Below are 27,263 nucleotides of genomic sequence, written 5' to 3'. Positions count from 1 at the left end.
AGCTCAGAGTATCCTTTCCAATGAAAAAGGATTCAAACAGAATCACAAGGAGTCTGAAACATTTAAGAGAGAAAAAATATTTTCCTTCTTAACTAAGAAGTATGACCCATAAATTTAGGTAAATTACAGAAAGAAAAAAAATGTATCATAAAAAACAAGATAGAGAACAGCAATTAATCTACTTACTAGATGCTGCTCATTTCCCGCAGAATATGGGTATGAGAACTGGCTGCAAGTACTTATGCAAGCTCATCTAACTGCTCACTGCAGTGCAGTTCTTCCAAGGCAAAGAAACGGATCTTCATACTTCAAACGAGTAAATTATAATCAATTCTCACTCCCTCACCTTGGAGGAATTTGAGCTGTTGCTATCAATTAGTGGAAGTTAGCTGTTCCCTAGTCTGGGCAGAAGTGCTGCACTCATGAAAATCTTGGGAAGACAAATGATTCAGGAGAGGTCTATGCTCACAAGAAGTTTAAGAAATGCTTTTCTAATCTAAACTTGAAGGGTTTACTTTTGCCATGGGCCATCTATCAGAGAAGGATTATCAGAGGGCAGCCTCATCTGCTTGGTCCTGCTTGGAATGGAGGTTGGACCAAATTACCTCTGGAGGTCCATTTGAGCCTAAGTTCTTCTATGGTTATTCTCCAGCCTCCACGATGACAGCCTATATCTGGAAAGAAGGCAGTCGTGCCCACCCTGCACCCACAGGGGAATCCTTCATGCGGGGAAATTCCTATTAAGGAAAAACAATAAAAGAAACATCTATCTGATGCAAAAGTAATATAGACTACATTCAATATTTTTTGGTTTTCCTTTCACCTCAAATTTTCCAGGTTTTAAAAGCTGCCAGGTCCAGCTCAGCTTTCATGTTTAAAAAAAAAATCTATACCCAGTCAGGCCACGACTGAACTTGGATCACTTGCTGAATTCAGTTCTCCAGAGCAGTCACAACCATCACAGACTTCACCTGATGATGTCCACCTGGCTGAGATGGCTTCTGCACTTGTCCCAGAAGGGGCTGCAGGGAGCGAAGCAAAAAGAGCGCAAGGGAAGGACCAAGGTTCTGTGGAAGCGTACATCTGGAATTTTAAATTAACCTTACCCTACTGCAGAGTTAAGTTAGCACAGCCCCCGTGCAGTTTTGATGACAGGACTTGGCTAGTGCAAAAATAGCTGGCACCAAGTTCAGCTTCTTCCCCTTCTGCTAAACAGTCCTTTCACACAAAAAGAAACTGACCCCACTGTAGTCGGTAACATTTTTATCCTCCCTCCCCTGCAGTTCAGTGGTATGTAAGCAGTAATAAATCCATATTTAAAGCGCTGTTGAATGCTTTAGAACTTCAGCAGTAAAGGAAATAAAGTAAGCACATAAGCATGTAGCCCTTGCACAATTAAGCATGGCATCTAGTGCTGGGTATAACTAAAAGCATGGTTGACTAAGGAACTAAATAAAACTGTAATGCACTACTGTATGATTTATATCACGTGGATTTTTTTGTAATCTTTGTAAGTGGAAACCAGGAACGGGTGCGCATGTTTGCACAAGACAAATGACAGGAACAGGATTCTTACTGCAATCAAAGCACTGGGGACAAGGAGAGAGTCAAAGTATACAAACATGCTTGAGAGTTGGAATTTTTATGAAGAAATATTCACTCTGTAATGATATCCACATAGAATGGATGCAGTTGGCTTACATTATACCAGCAGAGATGAGTCTGATGATGATGATGCTATGACATGAATAGCTAATAAGAAATATAACTTCCATGCTCATGTATTTTCGAAAGAGGTGATATTAGAATGAAGCCAATTCTACAGCTTTGTAAACTTCAGCATCTGTTTCTTTTTTCTGTTTGAAAACTTCAAACCTCAAACAGGTTTTGAGGCCAGCTTGCAGGCAAGTAAAAATTGCTTTATCATATCCAACTCAGGATTTTCTTATTAATCATTATGGGTAAAGATGTCTAATGTAAGAATAGCAACAGTCTAAACTTCCACAGTACCCATCACCCAAATATTGCAAGTACTTTACAAATATTGCTAGGTGAATTTGCATTGAACAGTGATACACATCTTATTAAAGAGAAGCAAAGGCACTGCTGTTATGGATCGAATTTTTGAGAGCATTGCCAGTCTTACTCTCTGCAGAGTCTTTACACACAGGGCAAGCTCACCATGGTATAGTCCTTACCTTAATTTAGTCACTTAGTAAAAGAGTCTCAGACTGCTCATATACTTTTCTACAAATGCTCTAACAATCTCCTGTTCTCAGAATTCATTAAGAAAGACAGCTACGTATTTTCTTTTAAAAAATGTTGTCAGAGAAACAAAGTGAATGCTTGAACTGCTACTTTACCAGGAAGTCCTTTTTGGCTGCATGATTGTGAATGTTTGTAGATGAGCAAAAATGTTTTGAGTCAAACTTAAAAAAGAATGTGGAAATAACCATTAGCAAGCCAGAGATAGAGAGGTATATTAAGAGAGTGCTGCGATTCAGCTGGGAAAGATCAAAGAGAGCCAGATAACAGCCAGGGGACATCAGAGTACCATGAAAGTTGCTGAGGATGTAGGAAAAGCCTGTGTAAGTGCTGTGGGACATAAGGGAAGTTGAATAAGATATGTATGTCAAGAAAGGTCCCGGGGTGATACAGAAAACCAGAGGAGACATCATCATGACAGAGCTCTCTGAGAAAGCCTCACCATTCTATGAGATGCAAGCCTCAGGATGACGATGAAAACCAGAGAAGGCTGAGAATTGCTGGGGACACAAAAGACAGTCAACTAACACAAGGGAATGTTACTGAACGCAACTGCCTCAAGAAGGGCTACAACCACTGGGTATAGCTACAAGTATGTTTGAAATAATAAAGTCACAGAGTGTCCGGATTTTATGGGGAATAACACATGCTGCTGGAGATAAGGGACCAATAAAGGTAAATGAAGAAGCAATTAGAAATATGCCAAGGAAAACCATATTATATCACAAAATAGAAGAAAATTCATTGCTAGAGAGCATGAGGGAGAATCTGAAAAATGTTTTCAACAAAAAGCTCCCCAGCCTTAGGAACCTTCTCGGAGCAGCTGCTGAGTCTGAAGAAGGCTATAGCATGTTAGGGAATGAGAGAGAGCAACCCTAAGATGCCAGGAACAGTGAAGCAGACTGTGAGTTGAATGACAAATGTGTAAACTGCTGGTTGCTATAAAGGGCCACAGTGTCAGGAAACGTTGGAGCCTGCTGTTCTGCTTCTGGAGGCATCCAGGAAGAATGCAAGTTGAAAGAACACTGTATAGGTTGAATAGCATCAAGAAACATTGGAGAAGGCCATGAATACTTTTAAGCCTGTTCAGCCGAGGGATCCGGGCTAAGGCAGTGAATTACTGGAGTGGTTAGCTATGCAGCCACATAGAAACCAGGGCAAGGCTGTGATCTCCCAAGGGCCCAAGATACCAGGAAAAAGCTCAAGAAAGAATGCAGATTGCCAGGGGGACTGAAGAATCCTGCATATAAACTAGGGACAACAGAAAAGCTGTGAGATCTGTCAGGAAGCACTGGGTAAGGTCACAGACTGAAACAACTCAGATGTCTGGTTTCACCATTTGACTAATAGAAGAAAGATGTGACCCAAGATAATCCTGCCTGCTTCTCTTTTGGAGTGCAGAAGAGAATCCCTTTCAGTACCATCTTAAAGCAATGAATGCTTCCTGCTGAACAACCAATGCCATGTATGGAAAATAGCTATCTATCCTATGTCATTGTATGTGTTTAAACTGGGCCTTGGAAACCACACAAGACTAGGAGAGGAAGATAATCTCTTTGGGACAAGGGAAACTTCTTAAGGGCTACGTTGTGCTTAGCTCTGTGTGCTGGCACAGGGAACCCTTTTGCCCCTCAGAGCACGGTTACACAGCAGGTAGATATCACTGGTCTCTCATCATGACTTTATAAAATACTGATAGAGAAAAACAGTACGGAAAATATGTTTTATTCATGCAACATCTAACTCCAGAGTACAGGTCCTAAATAGAGTAACATGGCCAACGTATTCATAATTCACAGTGCTGACTGGCTCTGGAGCAATGCCTTTCTGGAGCCTGGGCAGAGCGAGGGCCTCAGGCCCCATCTGGCAGCCCGATTTTGCTGAAGACACACTCTATTTGAAACCTGCTCCTTGCTGCACGTCTTCCCAGGGGAACGACAATCGGCACCAGCACTTCAGCAGCAAATCTCCTCCCTCCCTCTAGCACAGCTCAGCCTCAGGAGATCCATTCTGCAGCCTGCGTTTGGATGGGGAGGGGGGAAGGGGGAAGAAGACAAAGAGTTATTTTTCGTAAGATCTGCTGCAGAAGGCTGAAAACAGCCAGGTTTCCAACCTCTTTCCTTTGTTTGCCTTAGGTCTCTCAATTTCTATATCAGGCTCTGGTTCAGCTTCCATTAGCACTTCCTCATCAACATCGTTAACAATGGTTTCCTCACTGAGGGTATCACTGGGATTATACTTACTGCCAGAATCCTCTGGCACAAAATCACTGTCTGAGTCAGAGCAGAGAAATAATTAACCCTCATGATACTTCTCTGAGGAATGAACAGAATACCTACTAAGATTGATGGGGCATCAAATTGATCCTGCTCCTAAGGAGAAAAGCGTCCACTTGCTGAAGTTAGCATTCCCACGGAGGAGTGAGGAGGTCCCTGTGTCAACGCAGGAGACATCTTCACCTCAGCTGTAAGTGGCCTGCATTACCTTAATTACATTAGTTGCCTTACATGTCTAAACAGCAAACCACTTGTTTACCACTTTGGCCCTGGATTAGATCATGGTTTCATTACCCAAAAAAACTATCAGTGTCAACGGATTCTCAGCTTCTGTGAAACTGGTCAGGCTGGAGCCAGGCAGGGCAAGACTATCTTACTTGAAATTACCAGCATTTGATTTGCAAACAGCTTTCAAACACTCCTGATCATATTCTCGATCTATAAGACCAGATTTATGATTCAACCTACAACTCCAGAAACCAAAATAGAACTGCTGGAAAATTTTCCCCACATATGGAGAAGAGTGTTGCCCCACAGAAGAGAAATAAGCATGAAGATTTACACGAATTTGCATGGTTTTGCTCTTTTCAACTCTAGAGACAAGAGTTTTCCTTCCCTCCAAAAAGCAATCAGTCACTTCAGTGGCAGGCATTTGCAAGCAAAGCTAATTAACTTTCTAGGTCCAGAAGGATCCCCTCCCAAAAGCTGATAATATGTCGCAGTGGGGTAGGGGAAGGATAGTACAGTCCTAGCTGGCTGGGAGGGATCTCTGGAGAAGTACATATCGTACAGATTTCTGTCTGCAAAAAACAGTAGTCTGCTAAGATCTGGAAGCCTCAAAATCCTTTCACTTCTGCTGGGAATTTAGTTCAAAGCAGCTGCATGTAAATTTTGCATAGCAAATGCTATGCTGGCAAATCTTTCTCATGATTCTTGTTTTTAAATCAACAAGAGTAAACTATATAGAAGAGGAGCTAGCTTTAGGGCAGCCAGATTTACCCTAACTGTTTTAAAATAAAAGTGAAAACAACCCTAAGGACAAAAAAAAAGGGATTTGAAATATGTATGAGCAGATGCACTGCCCTGCCTCATCTCTTTGTGCTGCATAAGGGGGACACAGATTGGCTGAATCCTTATAAATAGAGATCTGGTACAGAGATTCCTCAGAAAACATGCAGCTACTGTTCCCAGTTCCTCTCCCTCCCATCCAGGAGTGGGTAAGAGACAGGGAGACAAGAAAGGAGGGTCAGCATCAGGCTGGGAATTGCCTGAAGGCCCCTCATCTTTCTCTGGGCCCTAAAATGATGAGAGCAGTGAATATTTCCTCCTTCATTCACATCCCCTGCATATGTGTTTCTGGTATCTGTGTGACCTCTAAACTTCTGCCTCATCTGAGAGAGGGGAGAACTTTGTCATTTATTCCTGAAATAGCAAGATCGCTTCGACCTTTGAATTACTACAAAAAATAATGAGATCAGTTAAAGTTGGTAATGGAGAGAGAAAAATACCTCAGCAAGAATGCAATTGTTAGGACACATTTCAAATCTTGTTAGTAGTTATCCCTTCAACATAAAGTCACAGCCCTGGCATGTAATTTATACAGATATTCTCCCTGCCCCCACACCTACATACTACCTAGATTACCCTTCATATTTTTAATGTACCCCAAATCTTATGAAAATGCTAAACCTACAGATTTGAGGTTAAAACTTCTCTGCAGGCTCAAGCCAACCAAAGGGACAGCTAAATACTTGCAACCCCCGTGACAAGGATTGTGACAGCAGCACTGTGTTGGAAGTGAGGAAGCCCTTCCCAGCACCGATCCCAGCTCTTACGTATGCTTTATGTGGGCCTGCGAGCCCGATAGCTACCCAAGCTCTGTATCAGACGTCTTTTATAGAAAGCTGCCATACTGTAGACATCAAAGGAACGTGGGTGCTTGCGGTTGACTCGGGAATTGGCAATGCAAATGCCGAGAATCCACTTTCACACTCATTTGACCATAATTTGGACCTCCACCTGCACCAACTCTTGACCAAGGACAAACACTCAAACAGGAGAGCTTGAGGAGCCTGCAGAGGCTTTCGTCTGCTGGGCAATCTCGGCAACAGCTGCTCTGCACAAAGCGTTTCTACTGTTGCAACTACGGAAAGGGGTGTATGGGAAAACAGCTGCATCGCTGTGGCTTCCCAAGTTCCGCCTGCCAGCTGAGCTGCCCAACACGCCTGTATGTGCACGCAGCGTGGGGCAGTGGCGGGTGTCCTCTTCTGCCTCCAGCTGAGGGGATGGGAGAAGTTGCTGATTCACATCCACTCCCCCTGCTCAGCCCGTCCTACTTCTTCTTGTGGAAATTACCACCTCTTCAGATCTGCCTGCAGAGCGGTTCGTGTGGACACCCCCTAACCTACTTTGGTCAACCTGAGCCAGACTTAGCTTAAATGGATTAAGTAGGAGGTTTTTGCTAACCCAGTTTGATTGAAGTGGGTTAAGGGGCACTCACACAAGCATCTCTGCAAACACATCATGAGAGGGCATTAATTCTTGGCAAAAGGCAACGACAAGTGGCTGGGACTACCAGACTCTTTTACTGACACAGCTAAATCAAGAGTCCACTCAAAGGAGGCTGCGCAACTTTAGGGACGCGCATTAATTGACTTCGCAAACAGCAGAAGTTACTGTTTCCCACCAGCCGCCTGTTGCTGCTCTCACAACAGCACAGGGGGTAGGGGAAGTGTGTTACTCTTTCACTTCAGCAAGTTGGCAGGGTTCACCTGCCAGGAAGATTCAAACTTCAGCATTACAGCAGACTAGGAGCTGCTCATGTCTTCCTTTCTGCAGGCTGAACTGAGAAGGAGGTAATTTCCATCTGATTTGGGCTGAGACGTAGCTTAGAGTTAGAAGTCAACTTAGTTAAAAGTACCGAAAGCCCTTCCACCCCAGATGCAGTTACACTGCTCCAGAGGACTTGGGAAGGCATCACTATAAGCATCTAATCTCACTTGCCCCTTCTGATGGTTTGTACTCTTCAATTACGTCAGCCATGGCAGCATGAATAGCACAGGTAAACCAGCCTTAAGTCACGCCTATCAAATAAAAAGCTTTTCTATTTAAAGATTAATGTAAGAAATCAATGCACTTCCAGTGTGTGTCAGCAGATGATCTAACCCCATCTTAAGCATGCTCAGAAACTTCACATAATGGTGATACAAAATCTATGAGTAGTTAATGCTAAGAGTGTCTGTCTGCTTTCAGAGCACTTCAAATCCCGGTTCATGAGCTGGCTACCAGATGTGTTCTTCTTTTCCCTGAAGGCCATCACGAGGACTGCTATTTCATTCTCAAATCTCAACAGTCAATGTTGTGACAGCATAGAGTCTGCTCTCTAACATATGTCTCTTGCATGACAGCACATTAATTTGAATATGTTATTATGCTGAAGGGACTAAACTGACCACTTAACAGGAAGAGGTGCATCTTTCTAGCTATCAAAAGCAAACAGCTTAACAAGAACACTGTCAGAACAGCATCCAAAAATGAAAGGGCAGTTTCTGTTAAGGCCAGGCTGGCAACACGGCCATACATAGGGACGGCTCTCTTGCTAGTGTAATGGTTAATGACATGCACATATATAAACTCCCTAACATACAGTAAGATTAAATTAGTCCATATTAAATGATGGGGGGGGGGCAGTCTAGTGGTTAAAGCAAACTGGGAAACCATGCTGCCTTGGGAAATGTTACAGCTAAAATGTACGGCAAGTGTGGATCGTGGTGTGCCCAAGGCTGCAGGCTCCCCAGTGGCCCCAACCAGGGACGTGTTTGGAGTGTTTTTCCTTTCACAGGAACAAGGGCACTGTGGAAAAGGAGGGAGGAGAATAGCAGGCACCCAGGTCTCATCCCGACTTGAAGTTGTGACTTGGCTGGGACAGGCACCGGGACAGGGCCCCAGAATCCTGCTGTCCCCATACAGCATTAATTATCATGAACTGTATTTTAACAACCAAGTCACACCAATATTAAATTACCCTGTTAGGACAGTATGAGTCTGAATCACTGGATAAGATGCTTGTGTGAAAAAGAAGTAGAAAATTAGCATTGATATAATTAACTATCTATGGCTCAGCCTGGCAAAACCATTAGCCAAGCTGTTTAAAACATAAAACCCATAGAAAGCAGTATGTTTCGTGCTCCTTCAGGAGCTGTGGAGTGAAAACCTGTGGCTCAGTTTGGCATGTTATAACCCATCCAGGAGCACAAACTGCTTCTGACTGCAGACTCAGTTCTCATGGGTACTGAGATTCAGAAGCCAGTGAAATGTCAAAGACCTCAGATCCTACTGTACTCAAGATCTATCTGCATCCTTATGCACATAAATGCCCTTTCAAAGAAAAAAATAACCCTGTGTGATTGAAGTTTGCATCAGTACAAATCCCAAGCTGTTTTAGACCATACACACACAAGAATGGAATGTATAATCACCATGCCCATGCCTTCTCCTTAACTTTACTGAGGGCTGGGTTGAAGCTATTTTGAAAGAAGTGACTATATCTCCTTCTTTAAGCTGTAAGCATTCCCGGCAGCAATAATTGCCTTGTTACTAACTCCTCATTAACACTCTTTTAGACCTGTATAACTGTGCTGACTTTATGTTGCTCCTGGTCCAAGAACAGGATTATCATCTCAGCACCAAAGTCTCCTCTTAATTAAAATGTTACAGATACAAAAAAAAAAAAAAATCCACTGAAATAAATGGAATTACTCTGGATTTACAGCAGCATAACTGAGATCAGAGTTTGTCGTATTGTTTCCCATCAAATCCATAATTTAGCATGATAATGCACAGTGTTCTATACAAAGCTTCTTTTAGGTGGAAAGCCCAGCTTGTTTTACTCACCAGTAGTATGTCACGGTGACAGATAACTATTTTAATGAATTTAATACTCTTACCTGAATTCCTTATCCACGAAAGAGAAATACATTTGCAAATAAGAATATGGCACCTGCTTTAGATTGAATAAAAGCATTAATGTGAAGAACAGGAAACCAAATATCTAACCCTGAGTGATGCTGAGCAGCTGCAACTTCCATGAACTTTGCAGGAGTCACAAGAACTCAAGATCTCCGTGGATGATATTTGAAGATATAATGCAAGGTCTTTTTCTACTATTTTCTTTCAGTTTGTCATTTATGCAAAGGAAGACACTAGATAAAAAACTAAAGAAATTACCATGTGCAATCCAGATGCCTGAACATAACTATACGAAGCAGAACTTGCAGTGGCAATGCATGTAGAAGCTTGATCAAAGAGAGATCATTAATCATGTACATACAGGTTGGATGAGGGGGAAAGGCCTGAGGAAAAACCGCATGAAAAATCTTCATCACACAAGTACTTACGTTATTGCTTCAGAGCTTTTTATGGCCTTAAATCTAAGCTAAAAAAGACATTATCTAAGGTGGTCTAGGGAATATAGCAAGGATATACAAGGAGAGACTGAGGAAAGGGTAAATGAGGTTTTATAGCATTCCAGATTTCACTTATGAGTGATGGAATGGCCATTAAGACCACTGGAATGATTTCTTGCATGGAAGAAAGCAGGAACTCAAGAAAAGAAAGCAAGACAAGTATGTATGTTTTAGCAGAATTCTTACTAACTACTAAATTATTATTGGCTGCATACCAAACACTCCACACAGTGATAAACAACTGTTCATTTTATTTCACTAAACAAAAAGCCCATTGAAAGATTTCTACTATTACTGCATTCACTGGAACTCACTTGAAAAATACAGTTTTGGACATACATCAAATACAATTTACAGCTGAGTAACTGCAGTGGCCTAAGTTACTTTTCAAAACATGTCAAGAAAATGTTCTGTTCTCCAGGCAAGAGGAGAACAACACAGTGAAGCAGCACACTAACTATAGGTATCAGACATTCCCTGAGGCTCAGAAATAGCTTCTCTTTTTAATTGCTGAGATTTCAGCAACTGGCCTTGCTCTCAGGGTTGCTGGGGGGGGGTGGGGGTGGGGTGGTTTCACATACAGCCCCCATTTTTGGTGGCAAGCCAGCAAAAACAGTAGAAATTCCCATATCCTGTCTTGCCACCAAAAAAGGTACATTTTCAACAGCTGTGTCAGCACAACAGTACGTAAGGCCACACAGTAAACTGGAAAAAAGAACTGATCTCAGTTAAAAAAAAGTGTTACTAAAAACGGTGCTGCTTTTAATCCAAGCATTGGTTTGATCCCCAGCGCAGAGTTACAAACAGCTGTGCCAGCACAACCGTGGGGCCATAGGTGGTGGTGGTGGCAGGGAAGATTAAATCCTTAAGATCTGCAGCCAGGAACACGCTATGCAGAATTGTGTATCAGGCTGTATATAAGTGTCATAGTGACACATCACATTTTCTTCAGAGGTAAGGCCAATTATGAAATCCCTCTCTCTGTTCTTTGCCCTGGCTGCTGCAATTCGTCACCTCCAAATCTGTGCATATATAATAGTTTTAGAAGCTGCATCCTAAACGGGATCACAGAAATCATCTGGGTTAAGGAAAAAGAAATACCAAAATGGGTTTGTTTTCTAATCTTGCTCTGTTGCATTAGCTCAACTGCAGAAATTGTGAATTACAGGGCTAATGACTGGCCCTTTGCAAGCTCCTAAGACAGCTCTTGTGTCAAAAAACACGTAAAAGATCCTGAACATTTGAGTCAAAATTAAAATCCTCTGAAAAGCAACCCTAAGGTGCTTCAGACTGGCCAACCCAAAATTGGGACTCCTCCTTCAGAAAGAAAATATCTGTGTCCCACTTGAAAACCTGGATCCAAATTTGGTGAGCCATGGTTCTGTGAAATGTTATAGGTGTTACAGGGTTTGTGCTCCCCACACCTTTCATTTGCCTGTATTTACATCCCCTACGTGTCTATGAAACACTACCAAAAGCGATTTCTACTCTCCTGTTATAAATGGCTACCCAAAACCTAAGATAGTGGAGAAGCACTCCCTCCAGGTTAGGTTCTGTGTTTGGGATAATTGCGTTAGGCTCTGTCAATACATCTATCACCTTTAATCAGAGTTGTTGATTATCAGACTCTCTGAAAGACAACTCTTACGTTTCTGAAGCTGGATTCTCTGACACAGCAGCATCTAAACTCTGTGAGCAGTTCTGGAAAGAAAAAAAAGAAGTCTTAAGTCTTTCCACTATTCATAGCCTCCACTCATTGGTGAAAAGCCCTTTAACAGAATTGTTTAGACCACATAACACCCACGAGTTGCAATTTATTAAAGTTTGGCAGTCTAATCACTGCAGACTTTTTCAGAGTTGATCCCCACAGTAACAATTATTTTCTGCTTTACTGACTCAGGGAAATTCATTCTAGTTTTTCTCCCCTTACCTCCCATCCACCGTTTTATTTCTATGCCGTGTTTCTTCACTCTCCTTTGCACCTATTGTGCCTTTTGTGGTCAAAAAAACTACAGCGAGTATTTCCCCATGTTGCTAGTGGAGACTAGAATGGCGTGCATAATTTGTCCCCTTACATGCGGATCTGCCCTAAACTTTCCAGTTTATTTGTTTGGCTACACTGTTCAGTAAAACTAACTTGAAGTTGTGAGTCATTATCAGGAGCTTCTGGGTTTTCAGTGCGTCCCCATGAAATAGAGAACAGAGGACTGCAATTTTTATGCGTTTATTGTAATTGCAGCAGTTACACAAGCCGTGTAACACAGTCAGAGCTTAGCACTGTGGCTGGCTCCAACCTTTGTGTAATTAAGGAACAGAAATCACAGGTCGCGTCAGGAAACGGGATTTTAAAACCTAACAGGAGAAATCGTGGATTTTTTTCCCCTCTCTCATTTCTCTTTTGAAATTAATTTTAGTCAGTTTTATGTAAACGCTTTACACACACACATCTATATTTGAAAAACAGGGTTCCCCAGGATCTTTATAACTTTCAGTCTCTCTCTGAAACCAGCAGCTTTACTTCCAGTGCCGAGCCCTGCCTCAGCACCCCTCCGAAATGACCGCGGCTGCCCCGGCGGCCCATACCAGTGAGCTGCTCCTAAAGGATCCTTTTTGTTCAGCATGGAGACAACCTCCCCCTTAACAAAGGACCGTCCAGCCAGGGAAAACCTGGACGGGATTCAGTCGTAAAAGCCGCCCGAGCTAACCTCATGCTGGTGGCCCGCTTGCCCGTCTGGTCAGGGCTGACCCGCGGCCTTCGCCTCGCCTCCCGCCGGGACCCTCCTGGCCAGGCCCCTCGCCCCCACGCTGGCTCACCCGCGCCCCCAAACCACCACCCGTGGGGCTCAGGGTGGGAGGCTGACGCGGAGACAGCCCGCACCTGGCCAGGCAGAGGCCCGCAGGTGCCGGTCCCGCGGAGCGCCTAGCCCCCGGGGCGAACGGGCTGCCCCCCCCCCGCCTCCCCGGCGGCGGCGGGACTCGAACCCGCGACAGCAAGCCGGCCGGCGGGCGGGCAGCCCGCGCCGCCCCGACGCGGCGGCGCAGCCACCGATGGGCGGGGCGGGGCGTGCCGGCATCCCGCCGCGCCTGCAGGGGTCGCTGTGGCGACCGTGGCGCCCGCCGGGCTGCCCTCTCTGGGCCCGTCGGCCGAGCTCCGCCGGCGGGCCCGGAATCTCCGAGTCATGCGCTTCGCGATTGGGCGACAGTTTCCCGCCGACCAATGGGAGGTGTCGGCTTGCAGTGACGCCCGCCCGCCTTCAGCGCCATCTTGCCGGCGGCGGGAGGAGCGGAGGAGCACGCCGGTCCGACCCGGCCCGGCCCCGCCATGCCGCACTACCAGGCCTGGGAGGAGTTCACGCGCGCTGCCGAGAAGCTCTACCTCGCCGACCCCATGAAGGTGGGGTGGGAGCCGGGCCAGGCGGAGCCGAGAGGCCGGGCGGGCGGGACGGAGAGGCTCCCGCCGCCCGCGGTAGGCCCGGGGAGGAGCGGCTGTGGCGTGAGGCGGTGGGCGCCGTGCGGGGGCGGCTCCGGCGCCTTCGCTCCGTGTCCTCTGGCCGTCCGGGGAGGCAGACGGTCCTCTGAGACCCGGCGGGCCGCTCTCACCGGAGCCCGCCGCGGCGTGTCGCAGGGATGGTAGCTGTGCCGCAGGCGCCGGGAGCAGCGGTGCCGAACCGGCGGGGGCGGCCGGCGGTAACCGGTTGGAAGGGATTTTCGAGGCGTAGTTGCAGTGGCCTGCACGGGGGAGGCAAGAAGCAGCAGCAGGGAAGGGGGTTACTCGCTGCTGTCGCACCTGGCCTGCTTTTCCCACGGAGCAGGAGGAAATTCTCATTTAACACCCCAAAAACGTCCATAGGGGATGGTGTTTCGGGTGTTGTTACCAGCCACAGGTGCGAACGTGGAGAACCGAACTTGAGAGACGTTGTGCTTCTTTACAGTGTACCTGTGCATTAGAAACGGGGATTAAGAGTTCTGCTGAACAAAGAGTGTATCAACAATTTGTTTATTTTATGAGTCTGCAACATCTAAGACTGCATCATTTGTCGTCCTAAAAAAATTAAAGCGTTCATTAGCTCTTACGTTGCATTGTTGCCTGCAGTGATGTTTCAGACTGGAAGGTGTTTGCTTCCTAAATAGTAATTGCTCTAGGAACTAACTTCTTGGTACATGACTGCTTTTTGGTTTTGGTAACTTTTTCACGAGTATAGTTTGTGCAAATGTTAAAAGTAATTTCAGTCTTCAGAAAAAGCATTATAATTCAGCCAAAAAGCAGCACAGAAGGTAACATGGAGCTCATATGCCTGAGAAAACTTCATTAAAAAAGGCCTAATTTTTCTCACCAAAAACAGAGGACATGGAGGAACCTTCTGAAGTAGTGTTTAACATCTGCCTTTAATTAGCTAGGTGACCCCTTCATGTACAATTGCCACCTGTCTACTGATAATAAAATTGTCCTGGTTTACCTTCTTATGTTCTGTAACATTTAATTAAATGAAAGAGGAGGGATATCAGTGCAGCCAGGAGTTGCTCTTCTCCTTTTCTTAAGGGATATCCAAAGGCAATCTCTTCCTATCCATGGCAATAAACTCATCTATTTATGAAGGAGTTTATATGGGTGTCAGAGTTGCAACACAAGTACCCTTCTTCTAATTTGCCAGTGAACTAGCTTGAGGAACTTTTGTATGTAACTGGGCTTGTCCGGAAACTGAAGGAAGAAAAAGAATTGTAGGAGATGGGTGTGTGTTCTTTGTGGGCTGGTGAGGCTAGGTAGTGAGTGGTCTTGCCTTTTGTGGGAGGTAGTTATCTATCGAGTCTATGCCTGCTGCTTGTGGCAGCCTTTCCTGTGCTTTTGGGCCTGCTCAGTCGAGAGATGTACAGTTGCATAGCTGTTGTGGTTAGAAGATGACTGTTTGTTAAACAAGAAGGGTAAATCTGTTATGAGATCCATCTTGGAGCAGGAATTTCAAAATATATTTTGTAGTCAAGGAGGTTGTTGACCATTAGCACAGGTGACTGTACAACAAAGACCTGTTTATGGTGCAATTTCAGAATGTTCTCAGAAGGACACCTTGCTTTGTTTCTAGTTACTGATGCTAGCTGAGGCTAGAAACAATAGATACAAAGTCCCTGTGGCCAGCTCTGCATTCAGGAGGAAGCGTTTAATGCTTGGTCAGTTGCTGAGGATGTGATTTTTATCACTGTGGCTTTGAGAACTTTGGTGATTTGAGAGTCCAGAGGGACTGTGGATAGGTTAAAGCTTATGGCAGGTGACTACAGTAGGAACTGTTTTAGTGAGAATTTGAATGCTTGCTTTCAGTCTTCAAATTTAGCCTTTTTGAGTCTTGAAAGCAATTTAATTTGAAAGAACTCTCTTCAGTCCTCTGATTTTAATTACTCTGAAAGTGTTACTCTTTGTATCTTCCCTTTCCGCTTGCAAAAACATCAGAACACCAAATCTGTCTGCAGGCTGCAGTGCAGCTATTGAAATAACTGTAGTGACTGGAAATATGACAACTTTTACATAATAGTTTAGGTACTGTAGAAGAAAAAGTAGTAATGTTGAGCCAACTCCACTCAATCCCTTTCAAGTCTTCATGTAGAATTATTTTTTTCTTTAGATGTTTCAAGTTTATAAGCACACGCTTCCAGTTAGTTTTTCTGAAGTGTGATAAATGGCGGGGGGTGTCTTGTATTGACATGACTCTCGTAGTTTATCTTACCTGTCACTGACGTCTCTGCAACGGTCCTTGGGTATGTTCAAAACCACTGTAAATACAGCAATGTTAAGCTGTCTGATGTTGCTGTAGTACCAGTTTAACATGTTAAGCAGGGAAATGTGATGGTTCAACTTCCGCACCAGGTTTGAGGACTTAACTTCCACACCATCCTGGCTGTCGGGTTAGTGGCCACCAGAGCTGAGGACCACCACAAAGGTGGTGAAAATGTGAAGCAGTACATAATTATAATGAAAAGTAGTCTGAATCTGGGCAGATTTCCTTCAGATGTGTTCTGAGAATTGTTAGCTATAGATGTTAATTCTTAAAATGTTTGTCATTTCAGGTGCGGGTTGTTCTCAAATATCGACATTGTGATGGGAACCTCTGTATCAAAGTAACGGATGATGTGGCTGTAAGTACGGAATATATTCCCCTTTCAGGGCTTATTTTACCTCTCATGGACTTGCATTTGGCTGTCAGTCAACTTGGGAGCTCTTAGCCATTGCCTTGAGAGTGCCTAACAGTTTTCTAAAAACTTGTGTTCAGCCTTCCCTAGCTGCTGTGTCTGTGACTGACATTGACCTGTGGTTCAACTCTGTGCAGTCCAGGAGAAGTTCTAACATTTCAGTGTTCTTTATGGGTGCCAACATAATTATTTTGGGTTCTATGCATACAAGGAAAATGAGCATTACAAAAATCTTGGACTCTCTGAAAATGCTTAATGGAATGACATTGGTAGCTTCTGCTGAAGCATTTCAGGAGCATTTTCAAACATGTGTTTACTAGAGAGTGGTCCTTATTTGCTCAGAGTGGTGACAACTTCCAACTGTATGTTAAGCTCCTTCTTTGTGATTATGAGACGGTGGAGTGATTATGAGACTGAACGACAAGATTCACTTGCAGTTCAGAGATCCCATTGTCTGAAATACTCTTATGGTGTCAGTTATACATTCAGTAAAAACTGTGGAACGTATACACAATATGGAATTCGGCAGTGTCCTTCCAAGGGTTGCTGTACAAGGAGATGGAGCAGCTGTGCTTATTGGTTGCCCTTGTTTTAAATGGCCTGGGAGGGCACTTAGGAGCGTGGGAGGGGTTAGGATGCGAGGTGGTGGGCAGCAGGTAGAAATGCGTCAGCATGCATCAGCGTATGCATGCTGATCTGCACACCAGCAGCGTGTTCTTGGTGCTAGTGATGTTATAACCAAGTTGCTGTTTTTCTGCAGTCCAGAGTAAGCAACAGTAGTCTGCTCTTCTCTTGTCTTCAGACTTGGAAAAAATCAGATTTCTTCTTTTCCAGGAAAAGTAGTCTTGCATTGGTATTTCCAATACTTGGGAGAGATGTGAAACTCCCATAATGGCACTTCCTGATAGGATAATAGGGCTTAACATGGGTGAGATGTTGAGTATGGAGCGCTGGTAACAGGGGGAGGTGAAGGGCGATTTAGTTGAAAACTTCCATAGGGAAAGTTGGAGTCAGGTGATTCATGAATGTGAACTCTTGTCAGTTACAGGCCTTCTTACCTGCTTCCAGTCACAGAAAGCTGTTACACTGGTGGCAGGGCAGGGGATTGGTTTCATTTTGGGTTTTGGTGTTTTGGTTTTTTTCCTAAAGGCAGGAAGGGAAGTTTTCCTTGATGCTCAATCTGTAGAACTAATATAGCTAAAGGAAAAAAAGACCTGTTTTCTACCGTTTATCTCTGAATTAAAATAGGAATTTAATGCTGGCAAAAGTTGCTGTGTTGACAGCACTGAAGAATGGAGCATTCTGGGTTTTTTCATTGTTAAATCAGCCTGGGCAGTCATACTCATGCTGTACAGGTGTAAGGAATTACTTAGTCTGGAAAAGAAAAACCCACAAAAACCTAAGTGGTCTTTCTGAGACAAGTCACTGGCATATTACTCTTGTTCCTTTTGCATTTACAGGCTTGTCACATGAGGGAGTTCCTTTTTATCTTAATTAGATGCGATGTTCCTTATTTAGGACTGTCTTAGAAACAGATTTTGCTTGGGGGAGGGGATCCCCTTCAGTGGGAAATGCTGAACTGATTTTATGTCACTGGCAGTGTAATATTAAGGACTGTGAAAGGCAAAATAAACTTACTTTCAGAATATAGAGAATAGGAAAGTAATTTCAGGTTTAAAATCTGTTTCTGTTTTTAGACAACACAAACAGGAGTGTCTCTGAAGACAGCTTTAAACCCCAAGTCTTAGCATCTTTTTTGAGAGAGAAGAAACTAGGATAAATCATAAGCTTTCCTGTGTTCAAAATGGAAGACATGAGCCTTTCAGAGAAACTTAAATGTAAACACAGATGTGTGTGTATTTTAAAACAAGGTAGATAGGTGTTGGTGCTGTCTCATGGTAACAACATGCCACAGATGAATGTTTAAATACTTACTTTGTTTTGTGTGTTCCAAGCACAAATTTGTTGCAACTATAAACAGGATAAAAACAGTTCAAGTGAAATCTGATGTTAAGCAACTTTCTCTTACAGTGTTTGCTGTATAGAACAGACCAGGCGCAAGACGTAAAGAAGATCGAGAAATTCCAGAGTCAGCTAATGCGACTCATGGTGGCTAAGGAATCCCGCAGTGCTGCCATGGAAACAGACTGAATTGCTGAAAATAAAACGAGTGCTCCAGTCATATTTCACTGGAAGAAAATATCTCTTGGATTTGAACGAATACTGGGACAGGAGATGCTTTTGTGTACTGAAGTGGACCGATGACAAGTCTGAAGCTTCCCCCCCCCCGCCCCAGATTCCGCTTTGGAAAACTAGGAAAATAAATGCTTTCAATTGAAAGCTTATTTATTTTTGGGAATCAAACAAGAAAACTATTCTTACACATTAGGTATGCTAAGAAGACAAGTAAATGTTTTACATCTACAGAACTTTAGTGTGAATTTGATGGGCCACAAGCATATTTCTGGAAAGTTACTATAAAATTTAGTATAGATTTCATTGTGTTCATACCTTATGCTGATGTACTCCCACAGTGAGAAGGTTTATTAACGAGACTAATACTGTAGCATGATGACTAGATCTAATAATATTTACATAAATGATATACATCAGTGGGGTATAGAAGAATGGATGTTTTCAGAGCTGAAATGTTAAAATTGCCAATTTGTATTAGCACTGTCACTAGCAAGATTTTAGCTTTTAGTGTTGATCTTGGTCATGAGCTGTGCAACATCTGTGATGCAGTTTGTAGAACTGTTATATTGGCTGAATAATTAAACTTCTGTATTTTAAAAATTAAAGTAAAACTTTGCTTGAATATTGCTAGAGATCAGTGAAAAACTGGGAGTTTATTTTCTGCTTATGCAAATACTGTTATTAAAAAAGTCACTGGCATTTTTCCATACTTGACCTATTTTATACTAGCAGGGGAGCTTTTCCCACCCTTGCTTCAGGCAGGGTTGAAGTATATCAGCAAGACAAATTCTAGAAGCTCTTGCCTATTATGTTAACAGAAAAAATGCAACCAAATGCTACCCAGATTCCTTATTTTAACAGCTTGCTAACTGTGCATTTTCAAATGTTACATGTGGCAGATGGATGTCAGCCAACTAAATAAATGGATGAAAACCAGCTTAATAAACACTTAAATACCACTGTCAAAAATAGACCAATGCTCCTGTGGCTTAGACTTGTTTCTCATTGTTACTTCTGGTAGGGTGATGGAAGCCTTAATTGTCTTTTGCAAAGGCTTTTTGCTTGAAAAACCAGTAGCTGAAATTGATACTTGCTTTGACTAGATCTTGCATACTTAAAACCAGGTGAATATTTTAATGTAATTATGCTATTGGTATAACTAGGCTTTTCCAGGACTAATGTTTTGGGTTAAACCAAGCCACGACAGTAAAGCAGAACCTTAGAGAGACTTGTCTGTAGTGGCATTTAAATATAACAAAACAATCTACTTAAATAGCTACCTGCTGTCACTTACATAAAAAGAATTGAGCTACTCGGAAGCAGTGGAGTTCCCACATTTGCCAAAGGCTCGGAAAAAAACCCCAGGCTTGAATATTGCATTAGAGTACCCTTTCAGTTGAACATATAATGTTGCATATTGTTGGAAAATCCTGCAGTGCTAAATTCCCAGTGACTACTCAAATTATAGTCGGCAGGAGTGACTGGACTGGTACGTATATAATGCTTTTCTTTTTGTATTAGTTTTTGAAATACGAATAAATCCAGAGAGAAGGCTAAACTTTGTTCATAGTTTAATAAGATCCTGGTAACGCTGAAAATTTTTCTTGATACTCCGAATTATTTTCTTAATATTTGCAATATAGTATATTAAGTAGTTAAGCCATTTTTGTCTAAAGCATTGTTCTGCAGTATGAATGGTTGCTACACAAAGTCATACAAGTGAAGGTTTAAGCTGTTAAATTGGCAGGTGAGAAGGCTGCAGCTATTTTAGTGTAATTTTTGGACATCTCTTATAGATTGTTTTGCATGTAGATGTCTTCTGTGACCTGAGGTACAGAAAGGCTTCAGTGGTATTTGCTTGGAGGTATTGTGCACGGAGGACAAAAATAAAAATAGAAGGCTGTAGACAGAATCTTGGTGTACCAAGTGGCTGAAAGGCTTAAGCTATATACTTAAGCATATATAATTTAGGGAGGGGACTGTTGTCTAGCAGAGGGGAGCAGTTACAGTGCTATATATTAGAGTAGCAGTTGTCAAGCAAGAGAGGCAGGGAAATGGATTTCTGGTTTTCTAAATTCAGAAATTTTTTCTGTAAAACCATAAGGAAATATTAATGCTACTTTCATAAGAGTATGTGGTGTTAAGCTTGTTCTCCATATACTCGCAGAAAAACTAGTGCAGTTCTGTACAGTCATAATACACAAGAATACTGATAAAGCTACTGCTTAACTTTTTATAAAGACAGGTGCTTCTTGCCTTTGTCCTGGAATTTTCGGCAACTTCAGTACTGTGTTCATGGGGTGGTAGAAAAGCTGTGAACTCAAAGGTCTGCTTTTTTGTGCTTATTTGCTGAGAGTGTGCATGTGTGCATATGTACACTGATCACTTTCTTAATAAACTTTCAATGAGTAAGTCCATCATATCGCCAACTACTTGAACACGTCCACTGGTATGTGATGAGGAAATCGGCTTAATATGGCTGCTGCGCCAAAGGGATGATTGAATGCATTGCATGTGAAGCAGTGAATTTGGTAGCCCAGCATGTCAGCAAATGCTTCTGATCACCAGCTAGGAGTTTGTGCCAATTACAGGCTGCAAACAGGCAGCGCAGGAGCAGACAGGCAATCTGCGGTTATAGACAGGTAACCTTTGCAGGAGAAGTGGAATGATTAAAAGAAAAGGACGTTTTCTCTTGCTATAGCTGGTTTTGTTGATGTACATTAGTTACCTTCAGTAATTGTTTTGTGAGGATAGTTTAACAGAGAATATGGGTCTTGTTATTGCACAAAGAAATTGGATTCGTTTACCGATGGAATTTATTCTGTTTTTCTGGTGTTCACTTCCTGGATTCTTGAGTGTCTTTATTTCAATTCTTCCTTTGTGCACAGCACTTCAGCTTTGTGTCTGAGCTCTCTTTTATGTGCAACTACATCACTTCTGTTTTCCTTCAGGTTTTAAGCCTGAGCTTCTCTGTATGTAGCCCATTCTGTAAGTATATACTGGATTACAGGAAGATCCTTAAATTACCTGTAGAAGTGAGAATTTTGGTCACAGGTCTTCATTTTAGAGGTCCTTATGAAAGAGGCCTTTGTTTCTACTAAAATCCTGACCTAACATTTTAGGAGTGACAGATTTATTCTGGAAAATGGGATGCCTTGGTGCCTGAGTCTGTTAAATGGGAAATGCAACTGAAGCCAAGCAGGTGCTTTTAAAAATGTTTTACTTGTCAAAATAATTATATTTCTTCTTGGTAAGTGCCTTCCTGCAGTATAGAAGTGGGTAATATTCAACATTTTGCTGTAATAAATGTGAAGAAACCCTGGTTTCTGCCAGATGCAGTCAGTAAGACTTAGATGATCACTTATTACCATAGGCTGATCTTAAAGGATTACATCATCTGGAAGGTGAGTTAGCCCTCTTGCTATAGGCAGAACAAATCTTCTCACTTCAATCATTTTAATTAAGGATGGTAACATACTGTTGTCCCCCAATGCACCTGTACTTTTTTCACTTCTATTCCTGGCTTAGGGGAAGATAAAATTATAACACAGAAATTATACTGTAACCACATATTAAGTTTGAGATCTAAAGTGGAAAAATGAATATATAGCAAGTAGGTGGGGTATAACTTCTTCTCATGTAGACTGCAGATTCTGCACAAGTCCCATTTCCTTCAAGAGTCTGAGCATTAGTGGGTGACCTTAGGGAGTATGAGCTCAGCTGAAAACAATACTGTTCTTTGTACAATGCTCTGTGCTGAGGTAACTTTTAAATCTAATCAAGCATATCTAAGGAGTCTTCTTGAGAAGATTCTTTAAGAAAGTTATCTCCCAACTTTTTAAAGGAAACTAGTCTATAAAGAACTACATCTAGTTTTTTGCTTAAGTGATTTGCTTTTCAAGACATGGGGCTGTCTGTTCTGAAAAGCTGATACCACTTTAAAGGTAGATGCTGTGTGACTCAGGAGTCAGGATAATGCAACTGTTTGTTTATAAAGATTTTATCTTTTACAAAGGCTTCGGGAGTCCAAGGACTGGTATTCAAATACAAGCAAGAGTTGAATTGTCTTTGTTGCTGTGGATGACAAAAACATGCCTTTCATCTCTTATTACTTTTACAATAAGTAGAGTCTTTAGACTGGCTTCCAGATAAACCTCCCCACCTCTATGCTGGGCTGAAGTATTTCATTTGAATTACTATGCACTGAAGGCAGATGTGGGCTTTTTAGTCTGTAGAAATGTTGGGTTTGAGATGAGAATGATGCTACGGTATTTTAGAAACAGATTACTTATTCAGCAGAGTACAGGGCACGGTCATTTGCTGCACCCTGCTTATTATGCAACCTTGTGTAGGTCCTGTAACTGTTCTAACAGACTAAATGCTCTCAGGAGAACGTGGGCTTAAACTGGACCATGTAAAACTGAAGTCTCTGGGAACTGAGCCAATAAAAACATGGTAAACATGGTAACAGTGTGATAGCAGAGTTAACTGCCTTCATGCAAGTACAGGCCCTATTGTTGAATGTAGTCTTTGTTTCTGGTGAAGGTATGTGCTTATTTTCTTACACTGTGCTGAAGTTAGTTATAGGTGTGTGTACTCAAGAGTCCTGTAATGGGAACGCAATTACTTTCTGCCATTCTAAAAATGTCTTAAGTCATGAGTGCCATCTCTGAGTGCTGTTCTCTGAAAATGCCCACTCTTCCAGCAAGAACCAGTGTGCTCAGCCCATTAGTACTCCCCATAAAGACAGTTCCTAGGTGTTGTGAATGTTGGTATTATGAAACTAAGAGTATAGTGTTTCTCTTAAACTGTAGTGTTGGTATTTATGAAAGTGTTTTCTATTTAAATCAAGACCAGCTCTGAGGATGTTTTTCTTTGTTTTTGTAGCAAGTTTTGATTTAGGGATCACATTCTTCTGTCCCCTTTTTTGTGGCGATTCTTAGTCATTTTGTTAGAACTTAAAACATTAGTCTTATCGAGAGGCGTGGGAGAGATTGGGGTTTTTCTTTCCTTTGAAGTCATGTTTGCGTGTTGGTTTCATTTTTTTGTCTAGTCCTTTTATGAACAGATACCACTTCTAATCTGCATTGTTCTCCTTCTACTGAGCAGAATCTTCCTGAGTATAGGCATGTGTTTACAGCAAGATTTCAAAGACTGGCTTCTTGGAGATGGGGTTGAGTTTTCTGGACACCTACTGAATGGCTTTGGCTGGTAGTGAGCAAATGAGAATTTGCTATTCTCATTGGCTAGCAAAAATACATATTTTGACTGGATCACTCATGCATGTAAATACAGCCATCTATAATACAGTTCTGCTATCATTATGTGGCAAAAAGATGAAAGGCTTGCCTCAGGGCACTGACAAATGAGCTCTGGCAAACTCTGTGTGTGGCTTAAAGATGTTACCTCCCAAAGGCATCTGCTCCTCTAAGGAGTCGGCAGGCAGGACGATGAACTAATAATGTCTTGGACATGTCCGTGTGAAAGTCAATGTCTTACTTTAAATTGCCATAAAAGATACCTTTTAAATTTTGGGACAGGAGGGAACCTGACCTTTTCAGTGAGTGATTGATGGTTGGGGTTGGTTTTATTTAGTTTTTTTAAACACATTTGCTGTGGCAGTGCTACCATGTGGCTGAGGGCAGTAACCAAAGAAATAAACAGGATTCACCAGGGATTTTTCATTTGTGCCCACAGGCAAACCTTCTCTGTGTTGGTCACACAGCAGACCCACATAACATGGCACTATATTTAAATATGCAAATAACCAACCATGTTTTTAACAGAGCAAACAGCTGCTTTGCAAATAGCTTCTTAACCACTGCAGCAGTATTCCCTGTTGATCATCTAATAAATGTGCAAAGACTGGGATTCTGCACCAGCCTTGGTCAATGTAACAGCTGGTTGCTGATCCTTGGTGCCTCTGTTGCACTGATTCTAGTGTGCCTCACAGCCTCACCTGAATCATTTCAATTTATCAGTGCATCAGAAAGCTCCTTAATGTTCTCGAGAGCTGCTGGTGTGGTGTTCTGCCTGGTTAGTATGCTGAGATGGCTTCACAAAAGGTCAAATGAGTGCTACAGGGGTGAAATGGAGAGGTTGAGAGCTCCCAACAGGGGTGAGGGGAACGATGGGAGCGGAAGAGCCAGCAGGTAGATTGGCTTTAGGCTGCCATGGAACCACAGCCTAAATGACTTCCACCTTGTAATTTCCCTGACTTGCTTGTAAAAACCTCCTCTCTGTCTGTGCTGGTTTCAGCTGGGATAGAGTTAATTTTCTTCATACTAGCTAGTATGGGGCTATGTTTTGGATTTGTGCTGGAAACAGTGTTGATGACACAGGGATGTTTTTGTTACCGCTGAGCAGTTCTTACCCAGAGCCAAGGGCTTTTCTGCTCCTCACCCCACCCCACCAGCGAGGAGGCTGGGGGGGCACAAGGAGTTGGGAGGGGACACAGCCGGGACAGCTGACCCCAACTGACCACAGGGATATCCCAGACTATACGATGTCGTGCTCAGCAGATAAAGCTGGGGGAAGAAGAAGGAAAGGGGGGATGTTTGAAGTGATGGCGTTTGTCTTCCCACGGTTAGGTGTGATGGAGCCTTGCTTTCCTGGAGATGGCTGAACACCTGCCCAGGGGAAGTGGGGAAGGAATTCCTGGTTTTGCTTTGCTTGCGTGCGCAGCTTTTGCTTTACCTATTAAACTGTATTTGTCTTGGCCCTTGAGTTGTTTTCTCACTTTTACTCTTCCAATTCTCTCCCCATCCCACTGGGGGGGAGTGAGCAAGCAGCTGTGTGGTGCTTAGTTGCCAGCTGGGGTTAAACCACAGCACTGTCCCATTAAATGCTCTGTAATGTACATGCCATGCAATATTTACTTAAAAACTGGTTATGTCTGAATTTGTTTCTGTATCGTTCTAGTTCATATGGATAGTACTGAAAGCGTGGAACCAAAGATTGTAGATTATTTGCTTCCTAAAGGCCTATAACACCCAGGTAGCCTCTCAAATGGAGTAATGAGAACTGAACACACAATAGAAAGTGAAGATTATATCATGGATTTATAAAACTGTGTTGTAATTCTTAACGTTCCTAAAGTGCTGATGTTGGGGCAGGAGTTTAAGAAGGGATCAGCATGTTGAAAGGCATATGCGACTGTAATAGTAACTGTTCAGTGTGCAGTAGCTCCAAACCAATAAATTCTTAAGGTGCCTCCAGGTGACCAATCCTTGAAACACCTACAAATGCTGAAACATCTACTGGATATGATTTCACTGGTGGTGAGAATGGACTATTTTGATTTCACAATCCGAGAAGAGTTTTCCTTCCTCATTCTTTTGACTTCTGTATTAAGCTTTCTTCTTTTCTGACCCTTCATTCCTCTCTTCTTTTTCATTTGTTTCTAAAGTTACTCTCTTTAGATCTTTAAGACGTGTTCTGATTTTCCTCTATGTAGTTGATCATGGTGACTTTTTGGTTGCCTTGGGGGAAGAGGATTGTGACACAGTTGCATGCATCTTCTGTTTGTGGGTGTTAATAGAGGATTTCGTTCTCAAATCTGAGCTTCAGTAGAGGGAGATTCTGCATTGTCACACTTGTGAAGAGTATGTGCGTAGGTGTCACAGAATAAATTGCATGACCAACTTCCTGATCCAATAATAGTATAAGAAAATATTTTTTCTGGATTTCAAAAAGAGCACTTAGGCTTTAGTGAATGAGAAGATCCTTCAGCACAAACTCTGTGTTGGAATCTACCTAGACTGTAGCAATTCATTTACTTTCCTGTAATGCAAAGTGCGTACTACTTGACATTGTTTTATTTGGCTGATGACTGCCTACATGGCTACAGCTCATAATGATTAGATATCAGCAATTCTCCCTAATAATTTGTCATCAATACCTGTCTTTTTAAAAATCATTCCTTATATTGTAAGATAAAAACTGTTCTCCAACCACATCTGTTGTCAGTTTCTCTGTGCTTATATGATTCTTTGTCAGAACTCTCTGCAGTTCCCCTCACACCAGTAGTCCCATAGGTTTCTATAATGGCCACATCCTCTCCCTAATTTCTGTTTGCTGTAACAAACTCCAGCTGCTTTAAAGGTGGAGCTAATGCTGTGTAATGTTCCTCTACCTAAGATCAAGACTCTAAAGCAAAAACAACTTTAAGGAATGCTGGACCATGGAGTTGCTAATGTTTTCCATTTCTCTTATTTAGAATCATAGAATATCTCAAGTTGGGAGGGGCCCATAAGGATCAGCAAGTCCAACTCCCTGCTGCTCTCAGGACTACCTAAAGCTAAACCATATGACTAAGAGTGTTGTCCAGATGCTTCTTGAACTCTGGTGGGCTTGGTGCCATGACCGCTGCCCCAGGGAGCCTGTTCCAGTGACTGACCACGCTCTCAGTGAAGAACCTTTTCCTGATGTCCAGCCTGAGCTTCCCCTGACGCGGCTTCATTCCATTTCCTCGTGTCCTGTCACTGGTCACCAGAGAGAGGAGATCAGAACCTCTCCCTCTGCTACCCCCCCTCCCTCCCCGGAGTTGTAGACTGCAATGAGGTCACCCCTCAGCCTTCTCTTCTCCAAGCTGAACAAACCAAGTGACCTCAGCTTCTCCTCGTTAAGTCTTGTCCCTGAGGCCTTTCACCATCTTGGGAGTCTTCCTATGGACACACTCTAATAGTTTGATGTCCTTCTTACACCAAGGCACCCAAAACTGCTCACAGTACTTGAGGTGGGGCCGAACTAGTGCAGTGTCGAGTGGGACAGTCACCTCCCTTGACTGGCTAGCTATGCTGTGCTTGGTGCGCCCCAGGACACAGTTGGCCCTTTTGGCTTTAGTGGTATTTGCCTCTCCGTGTTTTGCTTTGATAGGCTGTGG

The 27,263-nt window shown here is 42.8% G+C and overlaps 1 protein-coding gene and 1 long non-coding RNA gene across 3 annotated transcripts; one reads left to right on the top strand and one right to left on the bottom strand.

Annotated features, from left to right (window-relative positions):
- Positions 1-3,984: 3,984 nt before the first annotated feature.
- On the bottom strand, positions 3,985-12,865 carry LOC142037557 (uncharacterized). The gene is made up of 3 exons (XR_012652402.1): positions 12,712-12,865; positions 11,655-11,707; positions 3,985-4,282 (listed from the first exon to the last, which is right to left on the bottom strand). It is a non-coding gene; the product is annotated as an uncharacterized LOC142037557 (long non-coding RNA).
- A 378-nt stretch (positions 12,866-13,243) lies between these two features.
- Positions 13,244-19,001, top strand: SRP9 (signal recognition particle 9). 2 transcript variants are annotated; one of them, XM_075042545.1, is made up of 3 exons: positions 13,244-13,400; positions 16,061-16,129; positions 18,215-19,001. In XM_075042545.1, exons 1-3 carry the CDS (start codon positions 13,329-13,331, stop codon positions 18,332-18,334), a joined length of 261 nt encoding a protein of 86 aa, XP_074898646.1. In that variant the 5' UTR covers positions 13,244-13,328; the 3' UTR covers positions 18,335-19,001. The 2 variants fall into 2 exon arrangements, with proteins under 2 accessions (XP_074898646.1, XP_074898645.1); XM_075042544.1 differs by having other exon boundaries at positions 13,244-13,472.
- Positions 19,002-27,263: the final 8,262 nt, after the last annotated feature.

Source organism: Buteo buteo, chromosome 12 (assembly GCF_964188355.1).
Source record: "Buteo buteo chromosome 12, bButBut1.hap1.1, whole genome shotgun sequence".
NCBI lineage: Eukaryota > Metazoa > Chordata > Aves > Accipitriformes > Accipitridae > Buteo > Buteo buteo.
Note: the sequence above shows the minus strand (reverse complement) of the source record. Positions and strands in the feature narration are given on the sequence as shown.